Raw genomic sequence first — 15,471 nt, 5'->3', positions numbered from 1 at the left:
TTGCTTTTATAGCATGATTTAAACTCTTTTATTTCTGACGGCTGTGTGATCAACATTGGATGAAAATAGGCTACAGATTTTATGAACAACTGGTACATTTTGAGAGGTCATGCTCAGCTATTATTATTTGAATATCATTTATAGCTCCTATTATCATGAACCCACAAATCTAATTTTCAGAGCAAATAACTGCTATAAGAAGACAACAGGAAGAATGATTATGTGGGGGTGTGCATTTCCAGGTTGCATGACTATTTCACTAAAAGAGGAACTTTAAGGCTTTTTGCAAAAAGAAACAGCAAACGGCAGCTTGACCATTTCTGCCAGCTGCTGCGATACAGACATAGGATATAAAGTGTCACCTACACAATATGGTAAGGTTATTTCTATTATGAACGATACATTTGGGTTACATTAGTACATGGTTAATTTGATTAATTTCAATATATCACTTTCTCTTGTTGTGAAATACATTGATGTGGATGTTTTCTGCTTTAAATGCTTGAGTGTTTTGCTGTCATTTTAGATAGGGCCTATCATAACATAATTTTTTTCTATCTTTTTTAGACCATGAATAACAGTACTTCCACTGCAAGTTATTCTACAAATGGCTCCACGACACGTGACATCAGCCCGTCACTTGGACTTGCTGTTGGTTTGCCTATATTCTTTGTGGCTCTGCTTCTGGCGGGGACAGCAGTGCTACTCTGGTTTCGACACAGAAAATCAGTTGATATTGAGTCATCTAATAAACTTAAGAGCCAAGATAAGAGCCACGATGGTCATTCCAGAGAGTCTCCGTACAGTGAATATGCTGGAGGACTTCAACCTGCACCGCAGAGCCCAATCTATGAGAACTTTCAGAGTGGACAGTCCAATCGGAGTGCTGTTCAAAGTGAGGACACACACTGGTAAAGTACAAAAGTCAAATTTGTCGTAATGTACTGTAGATCATCAGAAACTGGGTGATGAGAAGGCTGCAATAAGTCTTTGAAGTAGTAATGGAATTTCCTGCTAAGTTCTATTTGCTGTGTTTTGCAAGATCACAGTGACATCATGAATGTGTGGCAATAGTGGTATAACAGTAATCGAGAGTAACATTAAAGGAGTTTTTATTTTGACGCAATATTTATTGGATTATATGTTGGTGCAAATTTTGCAATTTACCTTGTTATAACGTTTTTTAATGCTTTATTTGAGGATTTAATTGAGTTTTCAAGAACTGAATTTCACTTTTGCCCCCGTTTAGGCCCCATCAAGCATACCTGCAGTGTGATCCGCATGATGATGCAATCTACAGCAATGATCCTGCCCTCTTCCATCCAGATCAGGCAGAAATCTCAGAGGATGTTTACATCATGCCAGATGCTTGAAAGTCTGAAGTGTTTTGCTGTCCAATATTAATCCTTAAGTAAAATAATTTGTGCTGGCATGATGTGAAACAATAACATCCTTATTTTCAGATGGTAAAATTAAGGGCAAAACATTCTGCCCAAGAAATAGACTTGACCTGAGCAATGCAATGCCTTTACAAACATTACATGAGCCAGCCTAGTTTAGTGACTGAACTCAGTGAGACAGCAAAATATAATCATGACCTCATTGATCACACTTTAACAGGTGTCTCTGCCGATTGCAAACAACCCCTGCTGAAAAGACCAGCTCTGACCAGAGTAAATGTTCCATGCTGGTACAGACTGGTTTTTTCTGGTTTGGTGGACCAACATAGCTAAGTTGTTCTAGTTGAGATGCTGGTCCATATGCTGGACCTTTCAGCAAGGGGCTTTTCACATGTGCCTCTATCATGGTTTTAATGTTTAAAAATGTTTGCTTCCAGAATGATTTACTTCTACTGTTAAAAAGTTTGGTTAAAAAGTTTTTTTTCTCCAAAGAATTCAATACTTTTATTTGGCAAGGATGCATTAAACTGGTCAAAAGTGACAGTAAAGACATTTGTATATTTCAAATAAATGCTGTTTTTTTGTTTTGTTTTTTTAACTTTCAATTCATCAAATAATTCTGATAAAAATGTATCACGGTTTCCACAAAAACTTTAAGCAGCATATTTGATTTCTAAAGGATCATGTGGCACTTTCTGGAGCAATGACTGATGAAAATTTTATTTTAAAATATATTTTAAGAGACTTTAAAACAGTAGAAAATCTTACAGAACCTAATCTTTTAAATGGAAATATGTGCAGTGCATGTCATATTTCGTAAGATTTATGCTTACGTCTATAGAAAACTTGTTTTCAAGCTTTCTTATCAATTAGGTGACAGAAATGACTATTCATCCTGACTGTGCCTTATGATTTTTCATTGTGATGTCATTGTGACCCACTGAAATCTTCTCTCTCAGCGATTAGCTACATATTAGCTGAGAGTGTCTTTTCCACTTCCACAACTAAACGAAACAAGTGGAACATTTGACAAGTAGGTGGGTTTATGGCGCTAAGAAGCCGTCAGAATGTCAGAATCAGAAATGCACAATTCAGTCTTTGCTTGCCCTATAGTCTTGGTGTTGTTCATACACATCTCTCTGAAAAAGTATAATACAGTTGCTGCATATCCTGTTGGCAAGTCACTGTTTCCGGATATATTTCTCAGACTCAGATCTCAGATGAGATTGTTATTGACTAAATAACAACTGTCCCATTCTTCATAGTATATAGCTTTAGGGTTCGGAAACAGGGCTCAAATATGAGAGAGATTCACTTGCACGATATCTTATCTATATTTTTTGACCGTGAACATGCATTTTTATGCCTTGCAAACCTAAATATTTGGTTTGTGAAGTGTGCTTGAAGTGTAAAGAAACTTTTCAGTGAGGTAAGATTATCTAACCTGTTGACAGATAAGGTTTTGAGGAAATTGTAAGAATAACTTGGTCATTGGTGAATGGTCTTGGTAGCTTTAGTAAGAATGAGTTGGAAAGTAAAAACTAATCATCAATGTCATGTACAGTATGCCATCATTTTCCAATAAAAGTGTTTATGAATTCTCTGAGTTTTCTGTAATTTCCAGCTATTGAAAAATGTCTTTGTAAAGAAAACGTACCATATTTATCACACTGGCCACTTTATTAGGTACACCTTGCTAGTACGCTAGTACCCCTTTTGCTTTCAGAACTGCCTTAATTCATAGATTCAACGAGGTGCTTGAAACATTTCTCCGAGATTTTGGTCCATATTGACATGATATTATCACACGATTACTGCAGATTTCCCGGCTGCTCATCCATGATGCAAATCTCCTGTTTCACCACATCCCAAAGGTGCTCTATTGGATTGAGATCTGATGACTGTGGAGACCATTTGTGAACTCACTGTCATGTTCAAGAAACCAGTTTGAGATAATTTGAGCTTTGTGACATGGCGCGTTATCCTGTTGGAACTAAGTAGCCATCAGAAGGGCAAACTGTGGTAATAAAGGGATGGACATGGTCAGCAATAATCAGGTAGGTTGCTGCATTTTAAATGATGCTCAATTGGTACAAAAGGGCCCAAAGTGTGCCGAGAAAATCTCCCCCACAGCATTACACACCAGCAGCAGTGGATCCATGCTTTCATGTTGTTTACATCAAATTCTGACCCTACCATGAATGTCGCAGCAGAAATTGAAACTCATCAGACCAGGAAACAGTTTTGTCCAATTTTGTCCGCAGTTCTTACAGTATACAGGAGTGACACCATGGTGTAGCCCATCTGCTTCAAGGTTCGAGGTGTTGTTCGTATAAAGTGGTTATTTGAGTTACTGCTGCCTTTCTATCAGCTCGAATCAGTCTGGTCATTCTCCTCTGAGATTTATCAGAGGTCTGGTTTCAGGTATAATTTTTTCAAAGGGATGGTGCTTTGTATAATGTTATTTAGTGTGATAAGTAATACATCAATCACCTTTCTTCCCCATTCTAATGATCAATTTGAACTTCAGCAACTTCTGTCTTGACCGTGTCTAGATGCCTAAATGCAAATGCAAAGAGTTGCTGCCATGTAATTGAGTAGTTTAACAGGTGTACCTAATAAAGTATACTAATATATATATATATATATATATATATATATATATGCAATATATGCAAATAGTCTATATTACAATCCTGGCAGCAAAACCTTTGTTTAGTGACTTCCTTGGGGCATTCAATCATCACAGACTACTGATACACATCTTATCCAAACTATGTTTCCAGGTTATTGGCACAGCCAGATATGCTAAGGTGAATTCCCTTACTATAGTTCTACTGTACCCACATACAAGTAGAGAGCAATTTCTTGTTTATTTCGGCCCATTGTTTTATCCAAACCTACTATCAGATACTCAGATCATTAGGATCATATCAGCTAGAAATACCAAGGGTTCACTCTAAGCATGGTGAGTCTGCTTTTAGCTATTATGCCAGCCGCAGCTGGAACCAGCTTCCAGAGGAGATCAGACGTGCTCCTACAGTAGTCATATTCAAATCCAGACTCAAAACACTTCTGTTTAGCTATGCATTTACTGAATGAGCACTGTGCCACTGTTCGTCCGACTGTTTGTACTGTACTGTATTTTATTTTATTTTTCTAATGTGCTATATAAATAAACTTGCCTTGCCTTGCCTATGAGCCGGTACTTTCTCTGTTTGAAGCAGATAAAGTGATAGTAATGAGAAGTACAAGGAAGTCAGTTTGTTTATTGCTTTATGATTGATTGTGTGATGATTACAAATTATTATTGTTCTTATCAATGAAATGATTACATTGTGTCAAAACAATACATCAGTTAATGTATCTCAAAAATATTTACAGTCAGCAAAATCCTGCGGAGTCAATAGGCAACACATTTTTTATGGACTATCGTGACAGTATTATGTAAATACTGAGTCACAAATGAACTCTCCACTGTGCTTGCTTTAGAGAGCATTCACTCTCTGGTCAAGGCCAATGAAACTTATGTGTGCTTTCAAGGCTACAGATGTAAGAACTGGGATATCTTTATAGATGTGATAAATATGCGTATTATTGGATGACATGGATAAATATCTTTTATGCATATTTATGGCATGATGACCTCACCTTGAAGGTTATCTATAACTGAGTGGGTATTGCAAAATTTTGAGTGTAATTTAAAAGTTTACCCTTTAAGTAAACCGTTTTGTAAATTCATTTTATAGTTCATTGTTATATGATCTGAGTGAGTCATACACAAATAATTCATTCTGATGACATATTTTCCACAATTTAATAGCACAAAGAGGTCATTTCAATGTGGATTCAAAGCTTTTTAACAACATCCAGAGTTTTCATAGCAGCTCAAACTTGACTTGGTTTCACAAAAAAACGTTTGAGGATGTTTATCTTATATTCAGAGAGGATGTTGAATCGTCTTTGTTGAAATGTGAACAGTGAACATCCATACTTAAAATAGATAATTTCCTTAAAGGAATACAACTACTTTATTTACATTCTTTCAAAAATACAAAAGATTTCTTGATTCATTCGCAACACAGTAACAAACTAAAAAAGACGGTACAAAACTTTTCAAATAAATTACAATAAATAACTTGATATTCCAGTATGTCAATCATGTGAAAATACAGTACCCAACATGTCAGTGAATGCAGGAAAGCAGGCATCTGGTTTCAGAAGTCGTCAAACTACTATAAACCAGAGGAATGTAACCAAAGGTTAAATAAGAACATTTATTTGTATTTCATCGGCTAGATATTTTGCCTCCTTTTTGTCTTGAGATTATAATGTTCAGTTATTAATAAGTCTCCTTTAATGCCAATGTTGCTTATGCACAGTGGCATTTACTAACTATCAAATCGTTGAAAGGCGTGAGTTTCAGCTTTCCACGACTGTCATAGTGCATGAGAACCATTGGCTCATAGGCAGCTGGTACACAGCAAGGCCCGGGTGTTGTTCCTTTGGACATAAGATGCAGACGAGACTTAACCTGAGTATGCATGCTGGCGGGTTTATAATTATGCGGACAGGAACCATCACAGTAGTGCATAGTATAGCCTGAAGGAGCGATAACCCAGTCTGACCAGCCGATCTCTTTGAAGGAAACATTTAATGACTTTCGCCTGCAGTGACCTTCATCCTCAACACTTTCCTCCTTAGTAGAGACAGCTCTCCTGCTTCTCCTCACTGCTTGGTCAAGTTGTAAACTAAGCCGAGGCATGGATTGTGTACTCACTTCTTGTTTTTTGAGAAGGCAAATTTCAACAACTAAAAGCTCAGCACTTGTGTCCTTAAGCCACTTCTCAACCGCAACTGTTAAATCCAACGTGACATCCCGAGAGCTCAAGTCCCGCGTGTGAAATACAGTCTCTTTATGAAAACCAGGAGGTTTATGCATTCTAACCACAATGTCTTTTGATAGCCATGGCTGGCCGGGTGAAATTTTGTACACGTGCGGTCTCTTAATTTGCAGCCTTGCATGTTTAAGGTTGACTCCAGTTTTGATGCGCGAGTTCTTGTGGAAAGCAGCTCTGAACCACTGGTGCCTTGAATCCATGCTTGAATTCAGAGGCTGTACTGTTAGGAAAATAATAAAGAAAGACTGAAATTAGACAATGCAAAACAAATGTGTATATGCAAACATATACCAAATAAATTAATTATACATTTTAATCTTTAATCCACTTGAGTACAGTGAATACATACATTCAATTTAAAACAAATGTACGTATGTGTAAATATGTTTTGCGTGTGTATGTATATATTGATAGACACCACCACAAACACGCACACACATAACAAATATTGACTTTACTACATTCAGTTCAGGGGGAAAAGTGAGAAATTAGACAATGCAAACTACATACATTTTTTTTTTTTTTTTTTTTTGGTCCAATAAATATATACATACATATATCTTTAAACCGATATATATATATAAATATAACGTTTTTATTTTAAAAAATTACAATAAAAACGTACCTGTTGTGGGAAAGAGCACTGTAGAGGCTCTTCTTGTAGGCTGAGGCTCCTGCCCTTCACTGGAATTCCCTTTAAGCAGCTGTCCAATTCTCCTATACTGACGGTACATCCTGACCAAGTCCTGGTGAGATGCTCTTCCACCAGGCCTGGGTGGTTCCTCCATCCCCATGTACTCCAGAATAATGGTTTTCAGAGCCTCAAGCTGCAGGCCCATGTCCATTTCCCCATGCTCCCGTTGAACTGTAGACTCACTCAGGCAAGAGCTAAAAATAACAGCCCCAACAGAAAGGAGAAAGCACTGTGCTACCGAGTTCTGCATGGCAAGTTCTTTTTGTTTGTGCTGTCTTTGTGTTGGTCAGAGGAATGAATGACATTCCAGGCATGTTTTCATTTATACAGGTACAGGCCACGCCTCACCAGAGAGGATTGCTCATCTACACCCACAATGAAACTATACACATACAGTAGTCATTCCCTATCCAATGACATCATGTCAGTAGGATTTTAGAATAATACTGTCACCCCCAAAGTGAAATTCGTCTTGGACTTGGGACTTGCTGCAAACAGTACTGGATAATATGTATACAAATATAAAAATCTATAATGAGGCCAAATAAGACAAGAATAGTTGGAGATTATTTTTTATTTAAAGTAATTTCTGTGCTATGCTTCTCCATTATGTAATTCTACATTTGAACAGACCTAAATTACGTGTACAGTATATTAAAAATGATCTTAAGTCCACACACAGTCTGTTTCAAATTCATAATAACAAAGGATAATCTATAATTATGGGACCACCACGATATGTGTGGTCTTGCCTAAACTTGCTTTTGTCTTTATAAATAAACGACTTTCATATGATCATTAAAAAAAAAAAAAACTCTGTTTTCAGATAGGACACATTTCTGTTTACATGTGGAACGATAGATGGCAGTACAATAAAACTCACATATGGTAGTGAAATAAAGCAAGACAGAAAAAAAAAAAAGGTTGAATAATTTGCATAAATGGCTAAGCTAAGGCAACTCGTCACATGTTGTGTCACATGCTCAGATGACTCTAGGTAAAAGTGTGCGAAAGGTTCTTAGGTATGTTTCAAACAAACATTGTGGCGTGTGTCAGAATGCCAAGAGAACCACACTGAGTAATGGAGCATTTCGATTATTTAAAACACGAAGGAAGGTTGTCATACATTACGCATTCAATACACACCCACAATGAACTCTTACGAACACAGTATGTTAAACTAGAAAAATTGCATTTATTGACCTATGTATAGACTGTATATATTTTACACACCACTGTTGATGTTAAATCTGTTGCCACTGCAACAGGTTAAAGGGCACGTTTGAGTGTTTTGGACGTACCTCTTTGTTAAGTTCATCCAGTTAATTTACAACTAAACTACAAAAATACACACTAACAATGAATTCCATAATTCCATAAACTACATAAGAGACCCGTCCACATTTAGATCACAGATAAACAAGCCTTTCTGTAATCTGTGAACACATGTCAGTGAGGCTACAGTGATGACATTTTACAGCAGAATTGCATCATAAGACACCCACATTTAGGGCAGTTGTGTGTTCACAAAAGTAAGGGTTAATGGGTCATTCTAGCAATGCTATTTAAAAAGTAGTACAAATGTTTGTCTGTTCCCCTGTGGTCCATACATTATATGAGATATGAGGAGATAAAAGTGTTTCTATCGTCGAAGATGATTGACAATTCGCATACAGTCAGGATTGGCGATATGGTTTTGTTCTGGGCAAGAACTCCCTGCCCATCCATGCAGCCTAGCATGGATAAGAGCAGCAGAACAGGGGTAAACAGAACCAAATCAACATAAATGTAATGCGGATATTATTAATGTTCAATGATTTATGTATAACATGATTCAAGAAAATGAGTCCGATTCAAAGAGGAATATCAGAAGGCCAAGTCTTGACTGGACGAGAGGAGGAGCTGGGGATGGAGGAGGGTAATTAGCTCCTGAGCAACGAGATAAAGCTGCTGATAATTCTGAATGGATTTTATGTATAGGGATACGGTGATAGGCATAGTATTCCTATAGGTAGACATGGATCAGCTGAGAGAGCTGATGCAAGCTTGACTGATGTGACCTGCCAGAACTGACGCTACGCTTGACAAGTGTAAAAGCAAGAGTGTCACAAATCTCCAGGATGATAAAAAAAAAAAAAGAGCATCATCCAATTTTTGTTGTCAGACAAAATAGCTTCCTGAAGATGAATATAGATAAATGACTCCCTCTAGTGGTTACTATGGAAAATAACAAAATCTGAAAACAGGGGGGGATATATATATATATTTTAAAGTTAAAGTCAATACAAACTGAAAGACAATGAAAGTTACATGTATCAAAAAAGCAATGAAGGTTAATAAAGAAATTATGGAAATTAAAAACCAACAACAACGGAATCACAGCAAAGTCAGAGCTCCTCTCTAAATTCTGTCACAACAAATACCTATTATCGAACTAGAATCTACTGAAAACTAAAACTGACATAAATTTGTCCAGGGAAGGAAGGAAGCAGGGAAAAGTTCAGCCTCAAAAGCTGGATATAATATAATCATTGTCGTGCTCAAACAACTCTAACAAGCACAAACGACCCTGCCTTTGTTCCAGGAACACAGTGCATCAGGCGCACACAGTAATAGGAAAGGACAAAAAGCAGTGGACTGTAAAGGCCACACTCCCTTTGATTTACCACAGCAAGTAACTGCACAGAAAATAAATTCATAAATAAATGTGCAACAAAAAAAATTACTAGAGGAAACTATCATGGTTCATTTAAAAAAAGCACACAAAATGTGCACTCAAGCATTTGAATATTAAAAACAACCAAGAATTAACATTGTAAGATCATTTAAAGATTGTGTTCTGTGCATAAAAGGAGAGCAGACAGCCTTGACAAAGAGTGACTCATGCAGTGTTGTGATGTTTTTCAATCAATGTTCCATTGTTACATCAAAGCATCGTGGTGCCACTTGGAGACAGACAATAATCAGCCAAGAGACAACATCCCACATGACTGACAGTGCCAGGCTACCTGTGCTAGGCTTTTATATTTAGCAAAAGACAAAGAATAAAATACAACAAATACTTACATGACAGAGGGGGTCATGCATCAGTATCTTGGGTGCCCCCAATACTCAATATAATTACATCCTTGGTGTAAAATATGATTTTATTTGCCAGCTTTCACTCAAAGCTAAACATTAACACCAGAAATTGCATTGCAAAATTGATATGCAGCTTTAGCCTACCATGCATTCATGTTTTAGCCCAGCATATATCAACTGTGAACCTTAAGGGTACCAGATACAAACATTTCTGTAAATTACCTCTATGGATCTTCAGAACTTCTAAGCTAAAGTTACCCGTAAAAAATCAACCAATTAACAGCCATGCTAATTATTCATTCATTTGACGCAACAATACTCAGTAAAATAGCTTCACATAGTTACATTTTGGTTAAGATTTTTCTTTAAATGAACTACACCGTCTACAAAGCAGCCTAAATTAATATGAAAGACAGCACTTCGAGAAGCTACAGCACAACAACAACCTGATTCACGTCGATACCGCCTTAATTGTACAGATTCGTGTTTTGATTGGTTCCTCGCAGACTCTCTCATCCTCTAGTCAGGTGACAAAGTGCTCGCTTTTTTTAGGGATGGACTGGGTGACTTAGAGATATCATGAGTAAAAGACATTTATCCCTACGGGATAGGTTAAATTAACGATAGGAAACCTACAATACATATTCATAATGGATGAGCCAAATATACTGAGGCGGCGTGGTCTCCAGGTAAGAGTGCATGAGTGATACCGTAGTAGACTATTATCTGAATATATGAGGATATAGGCTGTATCTCTATTTAACACCACAAATCTAGTGGTTTATCAGTATCAGTATGTTTTATTATATTTTTGTAAAGTGAACATGGTTCTTAGTTGCAACCACTTATTTATTTCACACGTTTAGCAATCCGTTTGTTTGTATACATTGAACAGAATCTCATAGTGTTTAAAATGGGTTGATTTGACGTGGCGAGTGTTGGAAATAAACGGTTTTTGGATTAAATACTTGGTAAGTATGCATCATGAATAGAATATGTATTTATAATCGCGACATTTTATGCACGTTTCGGTTTTTAAAAAAACAGTGAAGTCGACACGTTTCATCAGCAGTTACCATGGTGATTACTGCATGTGTTATGCTTCGATCTGTTTATGATGGAAAGACCTGTTTATGATGCAAAGACCTACAAGGTCTTGCGCCCTTGTGCACGACCCTCCCAAAGTAAATAATGTGCATAAAAATCTGTCTAAATAGATTTTTTTTAAAGTGTGTTGTGCTATATTTGCCTGAAAATCTGAACGACAGTAAAAATGAGAAATATATTTTGTTTTAAAGTCTGTAACAGTTTTTTAAGCTATGCGTCCAAAACTCTGATATTGCCATGTCCCCATGTTTGAGAGCAACAAATTACATAATTTAGAAATCTTCAATTTACCCCTAATCCATGGTACACAAAACTGTAAACATATGAAATATTTTAATCATATATAGGCTATTATTATGAATGCAAATAACATTTGATGCCAGACATGACATTTAAAAACATTTTTTTTTTATCTCATTATTGTTTTTGGTCCTGTTAATCCTTTATATTTTTAACTTCTTGACCTCAGGTGGAGGTAATTACGTATAATTACGTCATAATTATGGAAAGCACATATTCTCTTTCTCCCACTCAAACGCACACACATACAGTACGGACACACACTCGCACAGAAACCTGTTGTCAGCGCTGCTCTGATGATTTTATTAGTAAAATAGTTTAGCAGCTAGTCTACTTGAAATTGCTCACTAGCGAGGTAATAACGGCGCTGTTCTTTGAGCAGATAAACTTACAGCTGTTGACAAACACTGTTGAGAGACACAGATTCAGGTAGGCTAATTCATACACGCTTGCTTAATCTCTGTCTCTCTCTCTGTCTCTCTCTATCTCTCTTTGTAGCTGTCTTTGTCTCTCTCTCTCTCTCTTATAACTGCATTAATAACTGCGTTAGTCTGCTATCAGTGGCTCAAGCCTCCGTTACTAGCTCTAAAATGACGTTTTGTTATTAGCAACGGAGGCTTGGAATGAGATGAAAAATAATGTCTTCTCCGCTTGGCCGCATCACCATGTGCATTATTTTTCTAATAATTCAACGGCCTGGAGTCAATTATTCCTTACATATATTTGTTGACAGGATGAATTTTTATTATGAAGCCCAACTTGAATTCAGTGCACTTCTGAGCTTTACTTTGGCAGAGACCATGAGTACTGTGAAAGATATAGGCTATTGTTTATTTTTTAAGAAAGAGTAGCTTATTTCTTAGTTCATAAAAAGCGTATACATCCTTGAGGAAAGGCACAAAACTATTGGAGAATAAACAAGACAACCTTTGTTATTGGTCATTTACAAGACACTCATTCAAAGCGACAAAGTACACTACATTGACAGTCCCCTTGGACACGACAGCCCAGTAAAACAATAAATGAGCTGACACAAACATCTCCCACTTCTGAGGGCTGACAAATTTATATCCAAAAGCAGAAGAGTATATAGTTGTCCATAAGGCTGAGCTTTGGATCTCAATAATGTATATTATTAATGGTATAGTCATTCCACCATCACAAATGATTTTATGGAAATGTATTTTGCATTATTTGTAATGGAAAGCAAGGGACTGGCTCCATGTAAGCACTTGAGCTTTTTAAGAGAAACTTTTGTACCATGCATAAACTGAACTCTTTAATGAGTTTTAGGATTATACACTCCAACCTTGCAACTAATGAAGTATTAATTTGGCCTCATACATCCTGATTATCTTCAGATGTCCATCCAAATATTCAGTGGCATTGAGCCTACTGACAGTGATTCTCCAGCCAAAAAGGGACAATGAGACATTGAGTAGCTTCAGTTTTCAGATTTTGCCAGGAACTTGGCTATTACCAAGGAATTTTGTGAGGTCATAGCATCATTTTATTACAATAATTATGATTTAAGACCTTGAAGTTTTATAAGCATTAAATCAAGAGTCAGTGACAATACTAAAAACACTGACAGCTTTCAGTGAATCCAGAAATGCAAAAACATAATTGCTCAATTTTTTTTTTTTATGTGTAACATTTATGTGGGCTGACGTTTTTAAGGCTGTTAAACTCTGTAAACGTGAATGCTTTCCCTCTATAAGACAAATCTTGAATCTCCCTCAGTGTTGAGCTCTAAGTGGACTGGAGAATTTGTTTCTGGTTTAGGCGATGTCACAAAGATCAGTGGTTTAGTGTTTAAAATTCATTAAATGACTATTGTTGTGTATGATCATATTTGATTCTTTTGAAATCCAAGGCTCTTCTTACTCATGCTTTGTATTTTCATTAAATCCAGTACATTAAAACATACTTGGTTGATGCTTTGCTAAAAAAAGAAAAAAAGGGTGGCAGGCCATTGGTTTCTGCAACAGTGTATTATAGGCTATGTTATGACCTATAGGCTATAACACAATATTTCTTTCTTTCCAGAAGGAACTAAGCCTTCCACGCAGAGGAAATATGTGAGTATAGTCTTCTTACTCTAATATAAAATGTTGTCACTGTCATAGCTTTTAAGTAATGTTTTTTGACATTTCTAGTAGCTTAATATAAAAAAAAATCCCAAAAGTCTGTATTGAAAATGAAAATAAAATAAGTTTTTCAGTCCCATGGAGACCAAATGAAATTCATTTTTTGTGTAACTAATATATTATATCATAATTAAAAAAAAATATATCAAACCTATTACATTTCTAGTATCTATATTGTATTTTACAACAAAAAAATGTGGAGTCAAAATATATAAGGGCAGTGAGGTCAAATGTTGTGGTTTTAAGCATTATTTTTAATTAGTTAATTATTTATCAGTCTGCAACATCTTAAAGATGCACTCAGTATTTTTTGGATTTCTTATGTATTTAATGAATGTGTATTAACATTCATACAGAGTTATAAGAAGAAATGTATTGGCATGAATGAATTTACAACCTCGTGACGCTCAAATGAATATTAGTCTTAAAGCCATGTCAGAGGAGGGCGTTTCTTTGAGAGTTTGGGAGTGTTTTCATTATTATATCCTCAACATTAGTAGCATATTACTCGGGCTTACCAGTATGGGGAGTATGGGACACTCTATGCATGTAAAGTGAAAGAAGGCGGGTTCAGTGTCCCGGCGCGGTGACGTTCAAACCCCACCATGACCCCTTCTTTCAGTCAGACTCTATGACAACTTCCTCCACTCCGCACACCCGCATTTCTTTTATTGTTTCCCTAAACTTGCAGGCTACAGTTGTGTTGCTATACCTTTAAACCAGCGAGCAGCATCCGTTTCGCAGTGACAGGGCTTGAGTATAACCAGGCGATGGCATTTTCCAAACCCATGTGGCATTGTGTCTAGTGATGGCAAAATGAGGCTTCCTGAACCACTGAGACCTCGCAGTCCATTGCTTCAGCCAAAGGTTCATTACTCGAAGCTTCATTCAGCATTGCTCACTAGTGACACCTAGCTACTGTGCAAAGAAATAGCAGACAAATTAATTCATTCTGAACCAGTGTTCAGAGCCACGCCCCCCCTCCCTCCCTCCCTCCCTCCCTCCCTCCCTAATTTTATTTAAAAAAAATTTTTTTTATAAAAAAAATATATTTTATAAAATACTTTTAGAAATATAAATATTTATTTGTATATTTTTATTTAAATGTATATTTTATAAAAATATTTTTATAAATACAAATATTTATTTATTTATTTTGTAGGCTACTCACTGTTGATGTCTGTAACCTTTCATTTGCAATAATAAAAAGACATGATCAGACATTTGTCCATTACTGTGTATAATATAAAATATGTATCTTTCTCTGTCTGAATTTACTTGTGCAGTCACACACACAGTTTATTAATTATTCATACATTTTTTGGATAGTGACAGTATGAACAACAACAGTGACACTGTTGAGTGCAGTGCTTATGTTAGAGGGAGTGTAATAAAGTACATTTATTCATTTAGCAGATTATAGAAGTAAACTGCAACAGAATAGTCCGGAAGGAAGGATTACAATAGATTTTTTATTGAGAAACAGAATTATTTCAAGTGTGTTGGGGTTTAGATGATTCCTCTTCTTGGACAAAATCTCTCTAGCCTTGGAAAATATCCTTTCACAAGGAACAGGGGATGCAGGGGAACGTAAAAATGGCAGTGGTACAAATGAGGACACTGATGCTTCTGTTGAGCCCAGACAGGGTAGGATTCCCTCTTTCTTGCTGCTCCATTACCAGGAAAAAGAAGAGTCACAAAAAGCAAACACATCCAAAAAGGCAATCCAAATCAAAAAGCAGTCCAGTCCAGATGCAAAAATCCAGAGCAATCCAAATAATCTTATCTAATTAATATAACAAGACTATAATATAACTAGGCCTACTATAATAATAATA

At 36.4% G+C, this 15,471-nt stretch overlaps 1 protein-coding gene and 1 long non-coding RNA gene across 2 annotated transcripts; one reads left to right on the top strand and one right to left on the bottom strand.

Annotated features, from left to right (window-relative positions):
• Positions 1 to 220: 220 nt before the first annotated feature.
• On the top strand, positions 221 to 3,003 carry LOC311292080. Its single transcript, XR_014627663.1, has 3 exons — positions 221 to 374; positions 568 to 911; positions 1,250 to 3,003. It is a non-coding gene; the product is annotated as an uncharacterized lncRNA (long non-coding RNA).
• Positions 3,004 to 5,196: 2,193 nt separating this feature from the next.
• On the bottom strand, positions 5,197 to 7,364 carry gdf15 (Growth differentiation factor-15). The gene is made up of 2 exons (XM_084412747.1): positions 6,927 to 7,364; positions 5,197 to 6,521 (listed from the first exon to the last, which is right to left on the bottom strand). Exons 1-2 carry the CDS (start codon positions 7,243 to 7,245, stop codon positions 5,773 to 5,775), a joined length of 1,068 nt encoding a protein of 355 aa, XP_084268873.1. The 5' UTR covers positions 7,246 to 7,364; the 3' UTR covers positions 5,197 to 5,772.
• Positions 7,365 to 15,471: the final 8,107 nt, after the last annotated feature.

Source organism: Rutilus rutilus (assembly GCF_951802725.1).
Source record: "Rutilus rutilus genome assembly, chromosome: 6".
Classification (NCBI taxonomy): Eukaryota; Metazoa; Chordata; class Actinopteri; order Cypriniformes; family Leuciscidae; genus Rutilus; species Rutilus rutilus.
Note: the sequence above shows the minus strand (reverse complement) of the source record. Positions and strands in the feature narration are given on the sequence as shown.

Coding starts and splice junctions, on each gene's coding strand:
- gdf15 (XM_084412747.1), bottom strand. CDS start 7,245: ATGCAGAACTCGGTAGCACAGTGCTTTCTCCTTTCTGTTGGGGCTGTT. Junction 6,522..6,926: donor AGTGCTCTTTCCCACAACAG/GTACGTTTTTAT, acceptor TTTTCCTAACAG/TACAGCCTCTGAATTCAAGC.